The following is a 22419-nucleotide window of genomic DNA, read 5'->3' as shown; positions in this document are numbered from 1 at the left end:
ATCGTCACGTTAACCTTATAAAATTTTCAATCAATGATTTTGTGTTCGATATATAACAGATTAATAAAGTTCTTTTTCATGACCATCCTTAACGATAATTGCACGCATTCTCTAAGATTCTGGGGTCATGTACAGAAATTGCTCTACGAGCTAGCCGCTCAATATAATAATTACCGAACTGTAGTACACGCTGTGGAATAGGATACATGACCTTAGAAATGATTGCTTTCTACTTTGTTGTTAAATACTGGATTTGTAGAGTATTGTAAATCAATAAAATCATCTTATGTCAATGTGATGGTGACGAATGCACAGATGTTATTAGTCTTCAATAGGTTGAATAGATATTGAAGTATCAGACAGTTGAATAATTGGACATGGACACTGAATATACACATCAATGAATATTCTTTGCTTAACGTACGTCTTTGTGTAATGACAGGGAATTTTTAACGTAATGCTGGTTCCTTGATAAATATTCTATGTCCTTGTTAATTAATAACAGACAAAACTGAACAAAGACAACACAGCAGTTTGGCTGTGGAATCAAAATGGGAGACTAACGTGTCGCTGATGTCATGTGGTAATGACTTATCTCTAAAATGGCAGATAACAGACTGGAAGCTGGTGCAGGTCTTCACACAAGGTGTCCACTTTTAGGTCATCTGACCCCAAGCGTCGTGCATCGTCCGTCGTGTGCCGTGCGTCGTCCGTAAATTTTCTTTTAAAACACTACCCCTGATTGAAGCCTTGGCAGATTTCAACCAAATTTAGTCTGATACATCATTGGGGAGTGCAAAATCGTTACTTAAATTCAGAAAGTTGATTCGACGCATAGGGACCTAGGGGTAGGGCCCCAAAAGGGTAGATAGACAAAACTTTGTTTCAAGACGCTACTCTTCCTTATTCCCTGAATAGATTTCATTCAAATTTTGTTTGTATTAAATGTAGAAATCGGTAAAAAAAGTCTTTAATTCGAAAAGTTGATTCGACTCTTAGGGACTTGGTTCGAGGCTCCAAAGGGGGAAATTGGAAAACATTTTGTTCCAACAGAAATATACAGATAAAATAAGTCATACAAAAATACACAAATACATCAGTCATACATAGTTACACCAAAAAATCAGTATATAGACAAAAGTGATATCCTTGTAACACAAAGCTTTAAAGTGGTGCGATATTTTATAGCATCAGGTATACAGTTCAAATAACCTTATTTCCACATTTTTGCATACCATACATATATAAAGATGCAGGGTTAAAACATCACCCTACTTACAGTGTAGTTTTCAGCCTCAATTTAATATCTTTTACCAGGCATTGCCGTTGTCAGGTGAGTAGTAAACATATTTTAAGAGTTATTGAATGTTAAAAGTAGAAGAAAACATATTTAAAGTTTTAGTGAATGTCAGCTGTAATTGAGGGTATATTTAGAGCTTTAACGAATGTTAGCTGTAGAAGAAGACATGTTTAAAGTGTAAATGAATGTCAGCTGTAATGGAAGGCACACTTAAAACTTCAATGAAGGTTAGCTGTAGAAGAAGACATGTTTGAATAGTAAAGGAATGTGGGCTCTAGTGGAGGCATATCTCTCGCGTTAGGGAATGTCAGCTGTAGAGAAAGGCATATTTAAAGTGTAAGTGAATGTTAGTTGTAATGGAGGACATAATTAAAGTTTTAATGAATGTCAGTTGTAATGGAGGGCATATTAAAAGTTTTAATGAATGTTAGCTGTAATGAGGGTGTATTCAAAGTTTTAATGAATGTTAGCTGTAATGAAGGGTGTATTCAAAGTGTAATTGAATGTTAGCTGTAGAGAAAGGTATATTTAAAGTTTTAATGAATGTTAGCTGTAATGGAGGGCATATTTAAAGTCTTAATGATTGTTAGCTGTAATGGAGGGCAGATTTAAAGTGTAAAGGAATATTAGTCAGGCATATCTCAAGTGTTAGTGAATGCCAGCTGTAGGGGCATATTTGAAATGTGAATGCATGTCACCTATATTGGAGGGTTTATTTATAGTGCACGTGAATGTCACCTGTATTGGAGGGTATATTTATAGTGAACGTGAATGTCACCTGTATTGAAGGGTATATTTATAGTGTACGTGCATGTCACCTGTATTGAAGGGTATATTTATAGTGTACGTGCATGTCACCTGTATTGGAGGGTATATTTGAAGTGTTAGTGAATATTAGCTCTAGGGGAGGGGGGCACACAAGTAGTAATATGGTTTATAAATTGGAAGATACAAACTTATCTGTACTTAAAATTTGATTGTAGCCAACGAGAATCTGCTGGTGTCTCAGTATTTGTATATGAAAGGATATAATATATCATCACTCTACCGTACATTTCACCCAACCAACTGCTGATACTTCTATCCTTTCTCAAGGGAGTATTTATCTATTTTCATTATTGTTATTATTATTACTTATTCGTGTTATATGCTAAGTATGTGTTTCCTGGTGAATTTTCACACTTATAATATGACAGTTTTCCTCTTAAAATGTTATCGTTTGTTATAAAAGGATAAATGTAGATTACAAATATTGCTTAAATATGATTTTAAGATACAAAACATCAACGATACAATACAGATAACGACGAATAAGAATATTGGACAGATAATTGGGCACAATAAGAATGAATACAAAAGGAACAAAAACTAGCAAAAATAAATGTGATTTATCATTCAATTAAAGGATTTTGGGGTTTTTTTTTCTTTGAAGTAGACGTGTGTCAAAATAGACTACCATGGAATGTAACAAAAGTAGCGTAGGTAGATGACGTCACGTGCTTATAAGCACAGACAAGAATGATATCATTGGATCATAATTTAATAGGTCAAAAGTCAATAGGTAAGAGTTTATCAGGTCAAGGTTCACTACACAACAGATTTATCCCGTAGACCATCCCGAACAGCTGATTCTATTCTGTGCACCTATCGAGAGTGGTGGGGATCGGTAACAGCATAACTGGGACGTAAACAGGTGACACACAAACTGTACTTCAACAGGATACTCAAATAGTAAGCACAAAAACATGTCTTCTTAGACCAGCTTCATGAGAATTTATTTACTAGACTTTCATGTTAAGGAACGTTAAACTCAGATCTGATCTACTTAAACATTACACGTACTACCTGTTGGTATAAATTCTTCAAATTGTTTATAGCTGTATCTTTATGTATCAACATCCGGTTGAGAAGTCGACATTTCCTATGGTATATTTCCTGTGATGCCTTTAGTGGTAAAGATAGGGGAGGTCATCATGTACATTGTATATTTAACTGGGTTATGTATAAAATTCCCTCGTGATGTCGACACCGTTTACTCTTAACATGTTTACATACTGATTAGTGAAATGAATACGTTTGAATCACTACTTTTCCACGTGAAATGATCGTGGCACAGTAAAACACGCGATCTCAATATGACTCAGCTCACCTTGTAATGATACTAGCGAGGAAGCATTTCTACATACCAAATACCGACATAATATATTCATCTGCAAATAGAACACGGGCAGAGAGAGAAAGTAAAGCAACAGATGCTTGCGTGTTTGAAACAGCTGTTCGTGTCGTGAAATCAACATAAACTGACTGGAATTTATAGAAATGGTTTTGATATACAATATTTCAGGGTTTTATGAATGTTTGGTTTGGGATATTCTACAACGCACAACATAACGTGTTTATTTTGTCAGTGATAAATCTCTGTCTGTCATCCAGGCATGTTTTGTTGAAGGTTAATGAGAATATTGTATCATGCATATTTCCGGCACAGGTAGATGGCGAACCAGTCAGCGGAAGTAATAATCATCGGCGCCGGAGTAGCTGGAATCACAGCAGCCAATACCCTGTTCGCCTCTGGTTACAAGGACGTGAAGATACTGGAAGCAAGGAACAGGTAAGTTTATACCTAGATGATTTCCTGCTGGGTTCATTTCTAGTGTTCATTCGAACAAGATGTGACGAAATGATTGAGCAATATAAAAGACTCGGGCTATCTGTAAAACAAGTTCTCTCATTATTGTCTTTTCACTGACAGGACAAATTTGACATAGTCATCAAACTTCTTTTCCAACCATTTTTTATAGGTCGTCAGGAAGAATTCTTTTAATCTCGTACAGTCAAAAGATAACTATTCATAACCTTGACATTGACAGTAACATAGTCTGTCAATTTCTATTTTTTGCTATATTAGCATATATGTATATTACACTTATATCCTTTGCATCTATAAATACCTGTGTATATCCGATATGTAGGTGTTCAATCTTAGCCTATTTAGTCTTATCTGATAACTTAATTTCAGTGATATATAAAATGTGATAACTTCTTTTTGTTTATAATCTGTGTATAAATTGCTATTGACTTAGATATATATCCTCAGCTGCTTATTGCTAATATTATGTTGCATGTTATTGTGTTTTGTATTATGTTATGTCGAAGTACAAATTCACCAGAGCTTATGTTTACTGTTTGTAATATTCGACGTGAAATAAAGTTTCTTGTATCTTGTAAAAACATGAACAGTCTCCCTTGTGAAATTATCTCATTTAATCCTCTACTTTCCTTTAAATCTCCCCGCTCATCAGTATTCAATATGTTCCTTTTCCTTCCCCAGCGGTACACCCGCAAATGACATGATCTTCACTACGTTGAAATAGGCTATTAACGTGCATGAGTAGAAGTAATTTGTCAGTCTGTTTTATATAAGGATGATGGGCGTGTATAAACCTAACCTAACTTTTATAAATTTTCCACAGGATTGGAGGACGGATTCATACCATTCCGCTAGGGTCAGACGCGTGTTCTGTTGAACTGGGGGCGCAATGGATCCATGGAGGGGCAGAAAACCCAGTTTATCGTATGGCCCTTGAGCATGATTTATTGGGCTCAAGCAGCATTCACGACGAGTAAGTCTAAACACATATTGCATCATAGTGTGACAGTTGTTGATGAATACTTTTATTTCACCTGCCAAGTCAAAAAAAAATCATAGATTTTGGATTGTTTGGTCATGTCGCAGCAATATCAATAGTAATGCATGTGAAATACTGAAATGACGAGTGCAGTACGGAAGTAAGGTGCCGGTGAAACGAAAATAAGAAAATTAGAGATAAAAATCATTAGATGGGACTTATCACTACAGCTTGACCAGACACGAGAATCTTAACTCAGCGTCGCATTCATATAAACAAAGAATATAACCTCATGTGAGTTATTATCATGATAAAGAGAAGTATTGAAACAACATTTGATTGGAACAAATCAAAACAATGTATTAGTATAACAAGGCATCGGTGCTATTTTTAAGAGAGCTGTTCTGAATGAGTGGTCCAACCGGATATTCGGAAATGACTATACGAACTGAAATAACATCACTTCATACATGGGGATATACAACAATATATTCATTTAATTTCTGAAAATATGACAAAGAGATACTCTTATTATTTAAGTTACCACGTATTGCCTCGCCTTCAACACATCGAAATATTTGTTTTTTGGCAGATTTGCAGGAATCTATTGCAAAGAAAACGGGACCAGGGTAGATAAATCACTCCTAGACACCGTGATTGCTATCTTTAAAGAAACCGTCGAAGATATGGTGGATTTCTCATTTTCAGACTCAAAATCAACACTGACATGCGACGAATACCTAACGAGTCGGATGCCGGTCATCTTGTCTCCTATTTCAGATGAACAAAAGAAAGAAGCTGCAAACATATTCCAGTCGTTGTTGAACATTCTAAAGGAGGATTGCGGTGGCGAGCTCACGCGGCTGTCATTGAGTTGTAACGGGTTCGAAGACGACTTCCGAAGCAATGACCATACACTTCCGGCAGGATTTGACACCCTTCTAAGAAAACTGATGTGCAACTTTGAATCGGATGTTATCAAACTTGAAACAGAAGTCAAGATGATTGACTGGTCAGAGAAAGAAAACGCAGTCCATTCTGTTGTGCTGAGATGTGTTGAACGAGGAAAGGAAATGACGTATACTGCAAATCACGTGATTAGCACAATTCCGCTTGGGGTTCTAAAGCAGAATCATCAACAGCTATTCAGTCCGAGTCTCCCTGTCGACAAAAAAAATCTCATTGAAAAGCTTGGCTTTGGTCAGGTTAATAAAATAATTCTTTATTACGACGAACCTTTCTGGACTAAAGGTAACGGTGGAATTAAATTGGTGTGGGATCAGGAAGCCGAATGTGACTTAGGAGATAGGTCATGGGCACGTGGTATATTTGCGTTCAAAGAAATGAAACACATCGACAATGTTTTGATAGCGTGGATATACGGGGACTCAGCAGAACTAATCGAGTCGATAGGTGAGACACGTGTAGCTGACGTATGCACCCAGGTTCTGAAACAGTTCCTAAATGATGATCGGATACCGAAACCCACCAGTGTCCGAACTAGTAAGTGGTGCACCGACCCGCACACCCTTGGAGCATACACCTTCGTCACTTCTGGTTGTCACTATGACGACATCGGTCGTCTATCACATCCTCTTCTGAATACTTTCGGAAAACCAGTCGTGATGTTTGCTGGAGAAGCCACACACGATAACCATTATGCGAGTGTACACGGTGCGATGTTGTCAGGGATTCGTGAGGCGAAACGTTTCGTGAAGTGGAAAACCAACTAGTTTGTTGAAGAATATCACTCAACACTTATTCCTTTGAGAGGTTCCCATATGCCTTACATTGTCAGTTATTCAGTATTCAACAGATGCCTGGTATTGTAGTTATTCAATATTCAACAGATGCCTGGTATTGTCAGTTATTCAGTATTCTACAGATGCCTGGTATTGTCAGTTATTCAATATTCAACAGATGCCTGGTATTGTCAGTTATTCAATATTCAACAGATGCCTGGTATTGTCAGTTATTCAATATTCAACAGATGCCTGGTATTGTCAGTTATTCAATATTCAACAGATGCCTGGTATTGTCAGTTATTCAATATTCAACAGATGCCTGGTATTGTCAGTTATTCAATATTCAACAGATGCCTTGTATTGTCAGTTATTCAGTATTCTACAGATGCCTGGTATTGTCAGTTATTCAGTATTCTACAGGTGCCTGGTATTGTCAGTTATTCAATATTCAACAGATGCCTTGTATTGTCAGTTATTCAGTTTTCTACAAGTACCTTGTATAGTCAGTTACTTAATCTCCTGGAGGTACTTTGTATTGTCAGTTATTCAATCGTTTGGAGGAACCTTGTATTGTCAATGATTCAATCATCCACTTGTTTCTTGTGTTGTGAGTGTTTCAATCATCCACGTGTATCTTGTGTTGTGAGTGCTTCAATCATCCACGTGTTTCTGGTGTTGTGAGTGTTTCAATCATCCCTGTGTGTCTTGTGTTGTGAGTGCTTCAATCATCCACGTGTTTCTTGTGTTGTGAATGATTTAATCATCCACGTGTGTCTTGTGTTGTGAGTGCTTCAGTCACCCCCTGTGTCTTGTGTTGTGAGTGCTTCAATCACCCCTGTGTTTCTTGTGTTGTGAGTGCTTCAATCACCCCCCTGTGTCTTGTGTTGTGAGTGCTTCAATCACCCCCGTGTGTCTTGTGTTGTGAGTGCTTCAATCACCCCCCTGTGTCTTGTGTTGTAAGTACTTCAATCACCCCCCTGTTTCTTGTGTTGTGAATGATTTAATCATCCACGTGTTTCTTGTGTTGTGAGTGCTTCAATCACCCCCGTGTTTCTTGTGTTGTGAGTGCTTCAATCACCCCCCTGTTTCTTGTGTTGTAAGTGCTTCAATCACCCCCGTGTTTCTTGTGTTGTGAGTGCTTCAATCACCCCCCTGTGTCTTGTGTTGTGAGTGCTTCAATCACCCCCGTGTTTCTTGTGTTGTGAGTGCTTCAATCATTCATGTGTTATATATTGACAATGATTCGTTCTTCCTTATATAGTATGTCGTATTGTCTTCGACGCTCCACGGAAATTCAGATGGGGTTGTGTCTAATCATTATGATGAGCAATCTGTATTCATTTTTCAGAGAAATTTATAATTTTGTATCTTATATCAAATTTGCTTTATTTTTGTTATACAAGCTATTATATACGAAATAAAGACATGCAGATCTTATTGTTTTAATGAACGCTATACTCAGTGTAATAACTTATTCTAATTACATTAGGCGTTAAATATAGTGAAAAATATCCTCTTTACACTAATACTACAGTTACTTACCAAAGTTCTCAAATAAAAAAATGTTTAAAGTATTCACTTCGTCCTAAAGTACGGAAATTAATCACATCAGAAAGTTTAAATACGAGCATGAGCACTCAAGTCGTTGCAGTTAACGAACACCAAGCAGGTGGCTGACGGTTTCGCTGGAACTCCGTATCAACCGTAAGATCACTCAAATCTAAGTCAGCAAAGAAACAAAGAACGGAATGAAGAGTTGCTGAACGACGTAAAAGACGAAATATCTTCAACAAAGCTGTTTAAATTTAGAAGACGACAAACGGAGCTACGTTGCTTCAGACGAACGACAAAAAGGGCCTTCCTGCTCCAACAGAAAATCGGTTCGGAATGATGCTATGCCGGAAGTTACACTCGCTACCATTCAGACAGAATTTTATTTATTCTTTGTAACCACTGTAAATAAGGGAATACCCTTACCATCCTTTGAACTAAATTTGTGACCATATCTAAGCATCTGTTTAAATGCCACATGGTCGTCAAATAGGGGGATTCCCATCTTGTGCTGTGATGTCACGTGATATCTAAGTGAAGCCGACGAAGAAGTTTAATGTTCAAGTGATGACACATTAAGACGATATTAAGAAATAATATGTGTAATTCAGACATTTCAAAAGATTATTACATCATTGTAGAGCACTTGTATTAGAACTGTCGTTATTTAGGTATAGAATTCGAAAAAAAAAACATAATAAAAAACATTTCCATGGAGGCTGTGGCTACTCATTATTCGCTCTTTTCTTTGTGTATGGTATAGACGTCGTGCTGTTTACTTATGCTGGATCATCACTACAAAGACACATTCCGTCGTAAATATGACTTTTCAAGGCACAAAAAGAAAATATCAACGTAAACAAAATCGTAATTCAAACTCATAACAAATGAAATAAGAGAGAAAACAAAAACAAAAACAAATCAAAGATTAACACATAAGTAACTATAGGTATATCCAGTACATACTTTAAACGACAAACCCTTGTAAACATGTATAAAGGTATCAATATTTCAGCAGAGGTTTTCTATAGAAAAAGTATCACTGATGCCCTTCTACATGTTCCATATAAGGCACATGACAACCCGGAGTCATTACAGAATATTAGGGTCTATATTGTCTGTTAGCTCTTCTTGTTCATTCGGGCGGTGCTATCCAAGTATTCGTCTTCCGTGCGCAATCATTGAAGAAATAATTGAACTCTTAGCCAGAAGTTTATGACAGCGAAAGAAAATTACGAGCTACTCGTTTACACAAATTTCTTTTTAAGATGAGTTTGAAAGTCGAGGATACTGTAAACGTCAAAGTAGCCACAATGATTCCAAATATCACTTGTCTCCTACAACTTTTGTAGTTCTACCGCGTCTAACCGCCTCGTGGGACTGTCGAGGAACAAGGTCATACACCACAGGACGGAAATTCTAGACGAACATATAAAAAAATACCGTGTTTTTTTCTGTTATAGTTGTAGATGATGTCCCGCTGGCGCTGGAGAAGGGGTGATTGGATATGCTGGAGGAGGAGACATAGGGAGAGTTATGTCCCCTTGTTCGTGCTCTCTATACGAGGGTGGCGGGGAAATGATTCGGGAGAATTCATCTTCCATGAGATCATCATACGCAGGAGGTTTTTCGGGGGATGTGTCTTTTTCCTCGTAAACAGGAGGTTTAGTCGGTTCCACATTCGTCCTTTTGATTATCCGTTCCTGCTTTACTCTGTTTGGCCGAAGTACAACATGATAAATGTTTGTGTTTTGTCGATCCTCCCAAATTCGTGGTCGTGAGATTCTGTCGCCGCTTTGTCTGTAGGATCTTGATTGGTCCTCTGTGCTGTAGTGCTGGATAGGGTGTACGGCGGAGGCATCTCTGTTGGTCACTTTATGCTTTTTAGGACAAAGACAACAACAGCACAAGACTATCAAGATAAGAGCAATTCCTCCTGCGACCCCTGCAAGTGCTGGAGTCAGCATGGAAACTGCTGAGAAAAAAACAAATATATATTCACAACAGTTATGACAAATCGGATTTAGTTATCTCATTGAGCTATATGATTATATATTAATGCTGAACAGAGTTAAAAGATCAAACCGTCTTTTTTCAAATAAGCAATAGTTTTATTTGTGATTATTAATTATTCAAGACCATAATATAACAAAATTACCTCAATTTCCGTTTTTATTACAAAGAATTTTTATGGTACCTTCCGTGTCCGCGCTTTGTCGGTAGCGGAGTTTAAACCCTGTTCTTGTCACTTGTTGGTCAGTGCGGAAACGTAGGTAAGCCTCGTCAGATGTTGTCTGGATGATGGTGGAGTTAACCTGACAAAACCGTCCTAATGACGCACTGCGGGAGTGATCGCCTGTGTACAAAAAGGAGTTTGCACAACACCGATCAAGAAAACCCCCAGATGAAGACGTAGTGAACACGTGACCATCGCAATTAAAATGTAATATTTACGTTTTGTGTTTATATCTTTTAAATATCGTAATTAGTAATCGTACACGCTGCTAATTTAGCATGTCTATTTCTGAATGTTTCAGCATATGTTACTCTCATGCTTGACAAAGTATAAAGCTCTTTCAGGCACCGACAAAAGATCAGAATTAGAGTTGATAAGAAAACGTAGAATTGGTTTGAGGGTTAATGGTTTTTACTTTCTTCTCGTCTAGCTTTGCATACACCTGTTGACTGAAGCCCATATAACATTTAACTTACGCATTAGGTTTTATCAAATTTATGTTTCAAAAACATGTAAATCATATACCTAAATATGGTAAGGATTCTACACTGAAGAAGTGTGTTACTTTAGCAGTAAGGTACACAAGACTCAAAACATCATTTGAACGTGTTGGCAATGCCGTAATTGGTTGAATAAATCCTATCAAACATCCCCTCGTTAAAGTCAAACGGATTTCCATCCCAGTAAATCAAATTATAACTGTAGATATTGATATTTAAAGGCATGTAGTTGCTAAAAGACCATATCTTAAATCGTATTTCAGACGGTGTCTTTACAGGTGCTCAATTGCATGTCTTTTGTATGTAGACATTTTGAATCGTTACGGACGAGTTCATCATTTCAATGAATTTGTTACCTTGTCTAGAATTTCCTTCGTAACCATGACACCGATTGTAAATAAAGATATTTAGAGATGCTGAAATACGTACCGTCCAGTATATCTAGATAGTCTACACAGTTGCCGGACTGGTCCTCAAGGTCCACGTGTTCAAGAGTGATGACGATAACCCTGTCTTCCAACGCCAGGATCCGATAGCACATGTCGATGTTACTTTAGAACAAAACGGTAAAGTGATTCATATGATTTCACGTGTTTGCAGTTTCTGTAAATTATGTCAGAAAAAGGTGTTCGATGTCTTTTTTTTTCTTTCTTTAAAGCCTTTTATCACTAAGTATGTAATTATGACCGATAAAAAAATATCTACAACTCACTTTGCGTAAGAGCCGTATGATGGTGAAAAAATGTATTTATCAACGTCTTCTGCTTCAAGATCCATTGTCGAGCATTTTTGTTTTCTTCTGTGACCAAATCCTATTTTGTGTAGAAATTTAAAAAAATAAATAAATGAGCAACAAAACAAATCAGGAGAAGGTAGTTGTGTATATGTAATAACTCCGGATACAATGGGCTATTGAAAATGTTAATCATGTACGGCTTTTCAGCTACCCACGAGATATTTTACTGTCTGTAGCACTAACAACAAAACATCTCTAAAATACTCTCGCATCAAGTATGTGTAGATTTAAAATATACAAAATCACTATTACTTTCAAAGCTTGGTTCCTCGATCAAATCTTTCCTATCAGAGTTATGCGTGTGATACGTAAAAATGATTTTTCAGAACGTAGTGGAAAAGTGATTTATCTTGTTAATTCTACAGAGAATTAAACAAAATCCTGATAGGTACAACATCGGATAGACGATAATGGAGAAATGAACTTAGCAGTATCTCAGAAAATTATTTCAAGATTTAGGGTCAGAACATATTTTTGAAACAGAAGATGATATACGGAAAGGCGTGTCTAGGTATTATATAAACTTTATTTATTTTACAACAATTGCGAAACAAGTTATGTCAACTTATACTAATCACTCTTGTTGGCCCGGATGTATTTGCATAGCTACACAATTATGTATTTCAAATCTAAACATAAAATCGATTCCACGTTCGATACAAAACAATATCGCAAAAATATATCGATTTTGAAGTTTAAGTATTGTACAAACCACACACAAATGAATAACACCTTTTCATAATTTAGAGAGAGATACAAAAGAGCCAAACAATCAATTAAGGAAAGGTTTTATAAACGTGTCGGTATTTTCTTGACTGTTGTTTTCAATACAACCCCACCTTATACAAGACATATCTACCTTTGTAAAACATTGTAATCATACAAGTCATTTCCGCATTATTTGCGATTCATCAGAATGTTTGAAATTCAGGTTGACAATATCTACCTCTGCTTTGATGGTAAGACGACAGACTATCGGGTTTCCCATGGACACTAACTATGCTACTCTTTTCGCTGACGTGTTTACTTCCATTGAACACTGATTGATCAAAATAGTTTACTAAGACCTTGCCAAGTTCTTAACGTTGTATTGATTATGTGTAAAGTCAAAATATATTGCTTTTGTCCATCAGACCAATCCAACGGAATTAAAAACCATGGCCACAACAGTCTTTCTTCTGCGCCAGCCTTTAAGAGAGACGTGCAAACAAACCTTCTTTAGATAGTGTACCTAACTTATTAGATATTTTATCTCTGTAAGACACACAGACTAACATTCTTTAGACGGAGTGTCTAACTTTGTTAGATATTCTATATATATACGACACACAGACAAACATTCTTTAGACGGTGTGTCTAACTTTGTCAGATATTCTATATATATAAGACACACAGACAAACATTCTTTAGACGGTGTGTCTAACTGTGTTAGACATTCTTTATATATACGACACACAGACAAACATTCTTTAGACGGTGTGTCTAACTTTGTTAGATATTCTATATATATAAGACACACAGACAAACATTCTTTAGACGATGTGCCTAACTGTGTTAGACATTCTTTATATATAAGACACACTGACAAACATTCTTTAGACGATGTGCCTAACTTTGTTAGACATTCTTTATATATAAGACACACTGACAAACATTCTTTAGACAATGTGTCTAACTTTGTTAGACATTCTTTATATATAAGACACACTGACAAACATTCTTTAGACGGTGTGTCTAACTTTGTTGTATGTAATCTACAAGCCATGGACAAAGATAATACATTATTACGTAAACCTACCTGTTTGTACACACTGCAATATTACCAACAGCGTACATCCTGTGGTCACTGACCAAGGTCCCTTCATGATTACTGCTGATAAAATATTCAACATTATTTCATAATAATCAATGTGTAAGATGATTGTTATTAAAGGAAAATATTGATTGAAATTCCATTTACATAATAGGATGTACGATGTCTGAATCGAATATAGCAATGTCTGGATTACTTGTACTTTAAATTTTATATAATTTCTATAGCTCTGTATACCATTGTTGATTAAAGTGTTAAGAAATTAATAATCACATCAACATTGATACCGTCAGTGTCAACGCATCACCATCAACAGTGATATCGTCTGTGTCAACACATCACCATCAACAGTGATATCGTCTGTGTCAACATGTCACCATCAACAGTGATATCGTCTGTGTCAACGCATCACCATCAAAAGTGATATCGTCTGTGTCAACACCATCAACAGTGATATCGTCTGTGTCAACATGTCACCATCAACAGTGATATCGTCTGTGTCAACACATCACCATCAATAGTGATATCGTCTGCGTCAACACGTCACCATCAACAGTGATATCGTCTGTGTCAACACATCACCATCAACAGTGATATCGTCTGTGTCAACCCGTCGCCAACCAACAGTGATATCGTCTGTGTCAACACATCACCATCAACAGTGATATCGTTTGTGTCAACCCGTCGCCAACCAACAGTGATATCGTTTGTGTCAAAACATCACCATTAACAGTGAAATCGTCTCTGTCAACACGTTACCGTCAACAGTGATATCGTCTGTGTCAACACATCACCATCAACAGTGATATCGTCTGTGTCAACATGTCACCATCAACAGTGATATCGTCTGTGTCAACGCATCACCATCAACAGTGATATCGTCTGTGTCAACACCATCAACAGTGATATCGTCTATGTCAACATGTCACCATCAACAGTGATACCGTCTGTGTCAACACATCACCATCAATAGTGATATCGTCTGCGTCAACACGTCACCATCAACAGTGATATCGTCTGTGTCAACACATCACCATCAACAGTGATATCGTCTGTGTCAACCCGTCGCCAACCAACAGTGATATCGTCTGTGTCAACACATCACCGTCAACAGTGATATCGTTTGTGTCAACCCGTCGCCAACCAACAGTGATATCGTTTGTGTCAAAACATCACCATTAACAGTGAAATCGTCTCTGTCAACACGTTACCGTCAACAGTGATATCGTCTCTGTCAACACATCACCATCAACAGTGATATCGTCTGTGTCAACATGTCACCATCAACAGTGATATCGTCTGTGTCAACGCATCACCATCAACAGTGATATCGTCTGTGTCAACACCATCAACAGTGATATCGTCTATGTCAACATGTCACCATCAACAGTGATATCGTCTGTGTCAACACATCACCATCAATAGTGATATCGTCTGCGTCAACACGTCACCATCAACAGTGATATCGTCTGTGTCAACACATCAGCATCAACAGTGATATCGTCTGTGTCAACCCGTCGCCAACCAACAGTGATATCGTCTGTGTCAACACATCACCGTCAACAGTGATATCGTTTGTGTCAACCCGTCGCCAACCAACAGTGATATCGTCTGTGTCAACACATCACCATCAACAGTGATATCGTCTGCGTCAACACGTCACCATCAACAGTGATATCGTCTGTGTCAACACATCACCATCAACAGTGATATCGTCTGTGTCAACCCGTCGCCAACCAACAGTGATATCGTCTGTGTCAACACATCACCGTCAACAGTGATATCGTTTGTGTCAACCCGTCGCCAACCAACAGTGATATCGTCTGTGTCAACACATCACCATCAACAGTGATATCGTCTGTGTCAACACGTCACCATCAACAGTGATATCGTCTGTGTCAACACGTCGCCATCAACAGTGATAACGTCTGTGTCAACACATCACCATCACAGTGATATCGTTTGGACAAGCTGACAGTTCATGCAGTTAGTATTTGTAAATTAAGGCAGCGAATGATGAACTCAATAAGATGCTGGTCTTGTTTAAAGTATTTGCTTGTGAAGACTCCATTTTAAAAATGCACCAAAACAATGGATCACCCTGAACAAAACAATCCCGTAACAATATCCCCCAATAATAAAACAACCTAGCCTGAGTCACACTTTAAACTGAGCACGATCCATGGCTACATGGTGAACAAATACGTATTAATCTGTATATTTGTCATTATATTATTTTCACGAGAAAAACTTCAAGAACGACATACTTACGACTGTGTTTATGTCAGAAAAAGCCCATCAGACGTCACATCACGAAAATTTCTTAAAATAACTACACTCCAACAGGATATCTACCTGTGTCGGTAGAATACCTGTTTGTTATTATATACACGGATCGACTATTCGATTAAAGCCTTCCTCGATTGACCTGACCGGTCAGGTGTAGGACTGCTATGCGTGTCTCTCCCTATACATAAGGACGGATCAATTCGATCAGAACAAACCCAAACAGCGTGTCCTCGATTTATGTATATGTTGACTCACGTGCTCTCTAATCTATAATCATTATCTAAAATTCAATTAAATATGAGGTTTCAAACTGGATGTTGTCCTTTAATACATTCGTTAATGCCGCTGGCTATTTAAAACGTGAATATGTTTCGATTATTCCATACTAAACCTCCAACATCCGGAACACGTTTATACTGGTGTACATGTTTTATTTAAACAGTCGATTATAAAATGAGACAGATAGTTCGTGACAGTGCCCTTAATAATGGAGATACATGTGTATGTAGCACGATATGACAGGGCAGTACAGCAGGGCATCATCATCAGAATAATGCAAATGCATTCTATAGAGTAAACAAGTCACGCGGATTTTGATCAATCTCAATGAGAAATCAAAAGATGGCAATATTTCAACTTCATTTCTCATCAATTAAAGATGTCAAAATACATGTGACTTAATAAAGACTTCAAATCGAGGCAATAGTAATATACGAGTGAGTCCTGCAGCACTAGGCATGTACAGTATATAACAGGGTATAGATAGTTTTCTGTATAATGTACAGTATATAAGAGTGTATAGATAGTTATCTGTATAATGTACAGGTATATAACAGTGTATAGATAGTTATCTGTATAATGTACAGTATATAACAGGTTATAGATAGTTTTCTGTATAATGTACAGTATATAAGAGTGTATAGATAGTTATCTGTATAATGTACAGTATATAACAGGGTATAGATAGTTATCTGTATAATGTACAGTATATAACAGTGTATAGATAGTTTTCTGTATAATGTACAGTGTATAACAAGGTATGGATAGTTATCTGTGTAATGTACAGTATATAACAGGTTATAGATAGTTTTCTGTATAATGTACAGTATATAAGAGTGTATAGATAGTTATCTGTATAATGTACAGTATATAACAGGGTATAGATAGTTATCTGTATAATGTACAGTATATAACAGTGTATAGATAGTTTTCTGTATAATGTACAGTGTATAACAAGGTATGGATAGTTATCTGTGTAATGTACAGTATATAACAGGGTATAGATAGTTATCTGTATAATGTACAGTATATAACAGTTTATAGATAGTTATCTGTATAATGTACAGTATATAACAGTGTATAGATAGTTATCTGTATACTGTACAGTATATAACAGGGTATAGATAGTTATCTGTATAATGTACAGTATATAACAGTGTATAGATAGTTATCTGTATAATGTACAGTATATAACAGGGTATGGATAGTTATCTGTATAATGTACGGTATATAACAGGTTATAGATAGTTATCTGTATAATGTACAGTATATAACAGTGTATAGATAGTTATCTGTATAATGTACAGTATATAAGAGTGCATAGATAGTTATCTGTATAATGTACAGTATATAACGGGGTATACATAGTGTTTTACATTGCACTTAATTTTCAACTTTTTATACTTTTTCATCACCTTAGGTCTGGCCGCTTTGAAGCTGGTTTTCTCGATTTGATACATTTATATATGTGTATTTTGTGTTTTATTTTGCTTTGTAAGCTGAAATATTTCATTCAAAACTTCCCATTCCAACCAGTCAATACATAATCACGGTGTGTATTCCTCTTTAATCCTAAGTTTGTAAATAAAGCCATTTACCTGATTCATGTGGACAGGGGAGAGTCCAATCCAGTCACGAAGGGTTTGTTTGTATTATCAACACTAGTTATCTGTTCAGATTACCTCTCTTGTTAGACGGAATTATGTTTGAATTTTCTTTTGTTTTAATTGTTGTGATTGACATTGCCTGTTTAGTATGTCTGTTGTTTCTGTTAGCTTTATATACAGGTTCCGTGATTTACATAAGAAATTATTTTATTTTTACTAGATTAGATAGGTTCGCTGTTTCGGTCCTTGTTTTCAACAAAATATCTTTTTCTGTCAACATGTATAAAATATGTCAATCTTAAAAGAAGACAGGCAGAAATCATGAAGAATTCATCTCTACATTAATCACACTAGCAGGCGATTCGACCTCAATGCGCGACTTCTTGTAACTATCACAACTGGCTAGCCCATCAGGTGTGGAGCCACTGTATCAGGATACTTGGCATGAGGAAAAACCTCGGTATTCTTCCCTTGATCATTGCTACGACACTGATTTATTTCATTTTCATTTTCAAGTCAGTTTTGCTCACAGCATCATCGTTTTGGTAAATGTGACTTCCCTTCGGCATTAAATGAACTTAGGGTGAACCTAGCGGAAGTCTCTCTTGCAGTACGAAACAGAAGCTCTTTGTAGCTAGCCTGTCTTTCGTCCTACTGTCCAGTGAGTACCGTGATAGTTTTGTGACAAGGAGTTTGTTTGGGGTTACATTGATATGATATTCTTCTATTCTATTCTGAATTTGGAGATGCTTCGATAATTGTGTTTGGAATGTGGGAATCTGGTAACTGAGTAAGGTCAACGAACCAGTTCCTAGATTACTGAATATACGTCTTTAATTCATTCTTACGAAAGTATTGCCATAACAACAAAATTAATCAAATTATCAAGGTTTTTGAAGTAGAATTTTTAAGTAAGGCAAGTTCAATAAGTACAGGAATACTAGTCCATTTGATTTTATGACGGTTGAGAAGCGACTTGTGGTGACGGACGGTAACATAATGTCTTGGTGTGGTGGCAGACGACTGGAAAGTGACTTGGTGGGGTGGCGGATGATTAAAAACTGTCTTGGTGTGGTTACATACTGTTTACTTGGTGTTTGGAAGGGCAATGCTATTTCAGACAGACAGAGAGCAATTCTGAACAAAGGGAGGTAAATCTGGTGTAAATTGCTCAACAGAGATCGGTATTTCTAAAGGCGGTGTAATTAGGGCATGGACGAGAAAAATACTCCAACAGATATACTAGAAAGTATGTTAAAATACGCGCATTTCTTAAATGTTTTCCTGGCGCTGTTTGACTGTCTGGCCATACCTTACGTTAGACAGTACTCATAGAAACTGTTATGATCTCATCAGGATATTAAACCAACCTTTCCACCGGAATTTCCGTGTAAGGCACATTTTCAAAATTTCCGCGTAAAACACCATGTTTAAATAAATTTCCGTGTAAACACGCTTTTAGAAATTTCGGTGCAAAATACCCTTTTTAAAGATATTTCCGTCTAAAACGTACTTTTTAAAATTTCCGTCTAAACCACCCTGTTTTAAAGAAATTTCCGTGTAAAACACTTTTTAAAAGAAATGTCCGTGTAAAACATCCTTTAAAAAGAAATTTCCGTGTTTCGATTCTCTCTCTCCATATCTGTCTGTTTTTATCTTTGATTTAGAATTGTATTTTGGTTACTCGTCCGTGTTATAGTTTTATCTTTGTCGACCGAGTCTTACAAACAAAACATTGAGTTTTTTATCGAAGGTACAACCATATGTACTCAATCACGAAAATCAAACAGCCAATTAACATATTGTAATAAAACTTTGATCTGTCAGAAATCTAATATTTCAGCAGATAAAATATATGAATAATAAAAACAAACTTTGTAACAGCCGAGACGAAGGTAAATTGATATCTGTGATGAGCTGATCTATTTTAAAGATATGCAGTTATTCAATATGTGTTTCGTTTTATATAGATAATATTTACATATATGTACGTATATATATCTAAATAAATGAAGGACAAGTAGAATTTACTGCGGCTTTTGCCTTAAGAACACATGCAAGTATACAACAGATATCAAAAGTTTGTAAAACGTCATACAGGGTATATAACAATGACTTATTTTATTCACAATAAAAAATTACATACAGAGTAATCACGCCGACATGTTTAAGGAATATGATTCAGTGGTATATAAATTGTCCGACACACAGTATGAAGGCTTTCCAAGACTGGATTTATCGTGAACACTGTAGGATGAACTCCTACATGGCATCACAGAAATTAAAATTGACAAGCAATCGTTTGAAGGTACTTAAAAGATTGAGACTTTCCCGAATCAAGATTAAACATTTATCATCACCAAGATTATCACAGACATTGGAGAGGCACTGGGGTCCGGACTGGTCATTTCCCCCCAGATCTAGCCGTGGAGTAGTCCCCATTGTTTTTACGGAGTGACAGTCTCCGTAACACTTTCCCGTTCCGAATCTCATTGACGATGTTGTCCACTATTTTACGATCCTGGGTGAGTCCAAATGGAGAGAGGGTATCTATTGGCAGAAGAAACATGTGTAACTATTTTTGAATTGTTATTTATGATACATTACATGATGTATATATGGCAAAGACAGAAGTAAAAACTTCAGCCGATGTGCTTTGCTGTATTGTACTTACAATTATAAAGATACCGTAAAACGAAAGTTGTTTTTTTATGTACACGTGCGCGTGACTTACTTTTACGGCGTTCCTGGATATCTTCCTTCACTTTCTTCCTCTTCTCGGCGGATTCTGCTTCCTGCTTCTTAGACTGCAGTTCCTGGAATCATATAACAGCATTATTAACGTTAGTGAAATCAAAATTAATACGAATGAATGTATGAACCATTCATACAGCGGTTGGAATACTTGGGTAATTGAAAAAAAACGCGTGTCTTCTCTCTAAAAGTAGATTTTGAAGAATTTTTGAAAATTTTCTATTTTAAGATAAAGGTCTGTGAACATACCTGTTGACAAGCTTTGATCTTTTCACAAAAATCTCGGAATGTATCCAAAAACTCGTCTAATTTGAAGGTGCGTTCGTTCTCGCAGTAATGCTGTGCTAACCGCTTAGATAGTTTGCGGATGCGTTCTATGCCTTCTTCTACGTCTTCTATATCCGCCTCTGCATCCTAAAACACATAGAAATATTATCTTTGTTACACGTTTTATGCTGCAGATTTCTGAAAGGTGATTGAAACTTGTAGTGTGGCAATTACTTTCCAACATTATCTACGGGGAAATACGGACATGTCAACAGAACTTGCTTAAAAACCAGAATCGTTGAACCCATGGCCGGTATTAAGAACAGACTACTTTTCTCAGAGAGAAAAAGACCAGGTGTTCTCGAAGTGAATACATCAACTGTTTCATCGACGACATCCAAAATGTAAATTTTGGTCCATCCAGAAAGTTTTTTACATCTTATTTCAGCTTGAGATACGCTCAAAGTTACATGAATATAACAAGAATAGAGAGAATTTGTGAAGTTGTGACACTATTCTGTCTGATATGTCATCATCTGACCACAGCTTTAGTGTTGTAGTGGAGTTGTGACACTATCCTGTCTGATATGTCATCATCTGACCACAGCTTTAGTGTTGTGGTGAAGTTGTGACACTATCCTGTCTGATATGTCATCATCTGACCACAGCTTTAGTGTTGTGGTGAAGTTGTGACACTATCCTGTCTGATATGTCATCATCTGACCACAGCTTTAGTGTTGTGGTGAAGTTGTGACACTATTCTGTCTGATATGTCATCATCTGACCACAGCTTTAGTGTTGTAGTGGAGTTGTGAGACTATCCTGTCTGATATGTCATCATCTGACCACAGCTTTAGTGTTGTAGTGGAGTTGTGACACTATCCTGTCTGATATGTCATCATCTGACCACAGCTTTAGTGTTCTAGTGAAGTTGTGACACTATCCTGTCTGATACCGCCACCATATGACCACACGTTTAGTGTTCTAGTGAAGTTGTGACACTATCCTGTCTGATATGTCACCATATGACCACAAGCTTAGTGTTCTAGTGAAGTTGTGACACTATCCTGTCTGATATGTCACCATCTGACCACAAGCTTAGTGTTCTAGTGAAATTGTGACACTATCCTGTCTGATACCGCCATCATATGACCACAAGCTTAGTGTTCTAGTGAAGTTGTGACACTATCCTGTCTGATATGTCACCATCTGACCACAAGCTTAGTGTTCTAGTGAAGTTGTGACACTATCCTGTCTGATATGTCACCATATGACCACAGCTTTAGTGTTCTAGTGAAATTGTGACACTATCCTGTCTGATACCGTCATGACGTCGTTAAGATGTCCACTACAACTCATGCTCAAGCATAGATTTTGTACTCAAGTGTTGTATCTTGTTTCAGTTAAAATGGATAAGAAAGACCAATTTTGTCAAAGATTTGAAAATATTTTGTAAGGGTTTCAAGCCAAATTCTATATTCAATGTTTATATTTGACATTTATATCATTGGATATGATTTAGGTGAATTATGAAAAAAGTTATCTTGAATACAAATTCAAGGCTTGAGCATGAGAATAATTTCATGAATACAGACCCTGGTGTTATCGTATCCTGTATTTTGTTTTAAGTCTAGTGACTGTCGTGACATTTTA

The 22419-nt window shown here is 36.7% G+C and overlaps 3 protein-coding genes across 3 annotated transcripts in view; 1 reads left to right on the top strand and 2 right to left on the bottom strand.

The window, feature by feature from the left end:
• Window positions 1-3792: 3792 nt before the first annotated feature.
• On the top strand, window positions 3793-6662 carry LOC132558190 (spermine oxidase-like). Its single transcript, XM_060222722.1, has 3 exons — window positions 3793-3911; window positions 4774-4923; window positions 5522-6662. The coding sequence occupies exons 1-3, from the start codon at window positions 3793-3795 to the stop codon at window positions 6660-6662; spliced, it is 1410 nt and encodes a 469-aa protein (XP_060078705.1).
• A 3020-nt stretch (window positions 6663-9682) lies between these two features.
• On the bottom strand, window positions 9683-11738 carry LOC132558189 (uncharacterized). Its single transcript, XM_060222721.1, has 4 exons — window positions 11674-11738; window positions 11391-11512; window positions 10423-10581; window positions 9683-10197 (listed from the first exon to the last, which is right to left on the bottom strand). Exons 1-4 carry the CDS (start codon window positions 11736-11738, stop codon window positions 9683-9685), a joined length of 861 nt encoding a protein of 286 aa, XP_060078704.1.
• Window positions 11739-19849: 8111 nt separating this feature from the next.
• The window catches only part of LOC132558196 (inverted formin-2-like), a 37176-nt gene continuing 34606 nt past the window's right edge, over window positions 19850-22419 (bottom strand). The window contains exons 13-15 of the mRNA XM_060222727.1: window positions 20749-20913; window positions 20480-20561; window positions 19850-20295 (exon numbers count right to left, since the gene is read on the bottom strand). Coding sequence (XP_060078710.1) covers window positions 20150-20295; window positions 20480-20561; window positions 20749-20913 — 393 coding nt within the window. The 3' untranslated portion in view covers window positions 19850-20149. The remainder of the gene's footprint in view (window positions 20296-20479; window positions 20562-20748; window positions 20914-22419) is intronic.

This window comes from Ylistrum balloti, unplaced genomic scaffold (genome assembly GCF_031769215.1).
Source record: "Ylistrum balloti isolate Yb309-2 unplaced genomic scaffold, AGI_CSIRO_Ybal_v1 Utg370768, whole genome shotgun sequence".
Taxonomy (NCBI): Eukaryota; Metazoa; Mollusca; class Bivalvia; order Pectinida; family Pectinidae; genus Ylistrum; species Ylistrum balloti.
Note: the sequence above shows the minus strand (reverse complement) of the source record. Positions and strands in the feature narration are given on the sequence as shown.

Excerpts from the sequence above, each read along its gene's own strand:
- LOC132558189 (XM_060222721.1), bottom strand. The coding sequence starts at position 11,738 with ATGGATCTTGAAGCAGAAGACGTTGATAAATACATTTTTTCACCATCA. Across the intron at positions 10,582-11,390 it reads CTATCTAGATATACTGGACG|GCGATCACTCCCGCAGTGCG; the intron begins GTACGTATTTCA and ends TTTTGTACACAG. Across the intron at positions 10,198-10,422 it reads ACAAAGCGCGGACACGGAAG|TTTCCATGCTGACTCCAGCA; the intron begins GTACCATAAAAA and ends TTTTCTCAGCAG.
- LOC132558190 (XM_060222722.1), top strand. The coding sequence starts at position 3,793 with ATGGCGAACCAGTCAGCGGAAGTAATAATCATCGGCGCCGGAGTAGCT. Across the intron at positions 3,912-4,773 it reads ATACTGGAAGCAAGGAACAG|GATTGGAGGACGGATTCATA; the intron begins GTAAGTTTATAC and ends AATTTTCCACAG. Across the intron at positions 4,924-5,521 it reads TCAAGCAGCATTCACGACGA|ATTTGCAGGAATCTATTGCA; the intron begins GTAAGTCTAAAC and ends GTTTTTTGGCAG.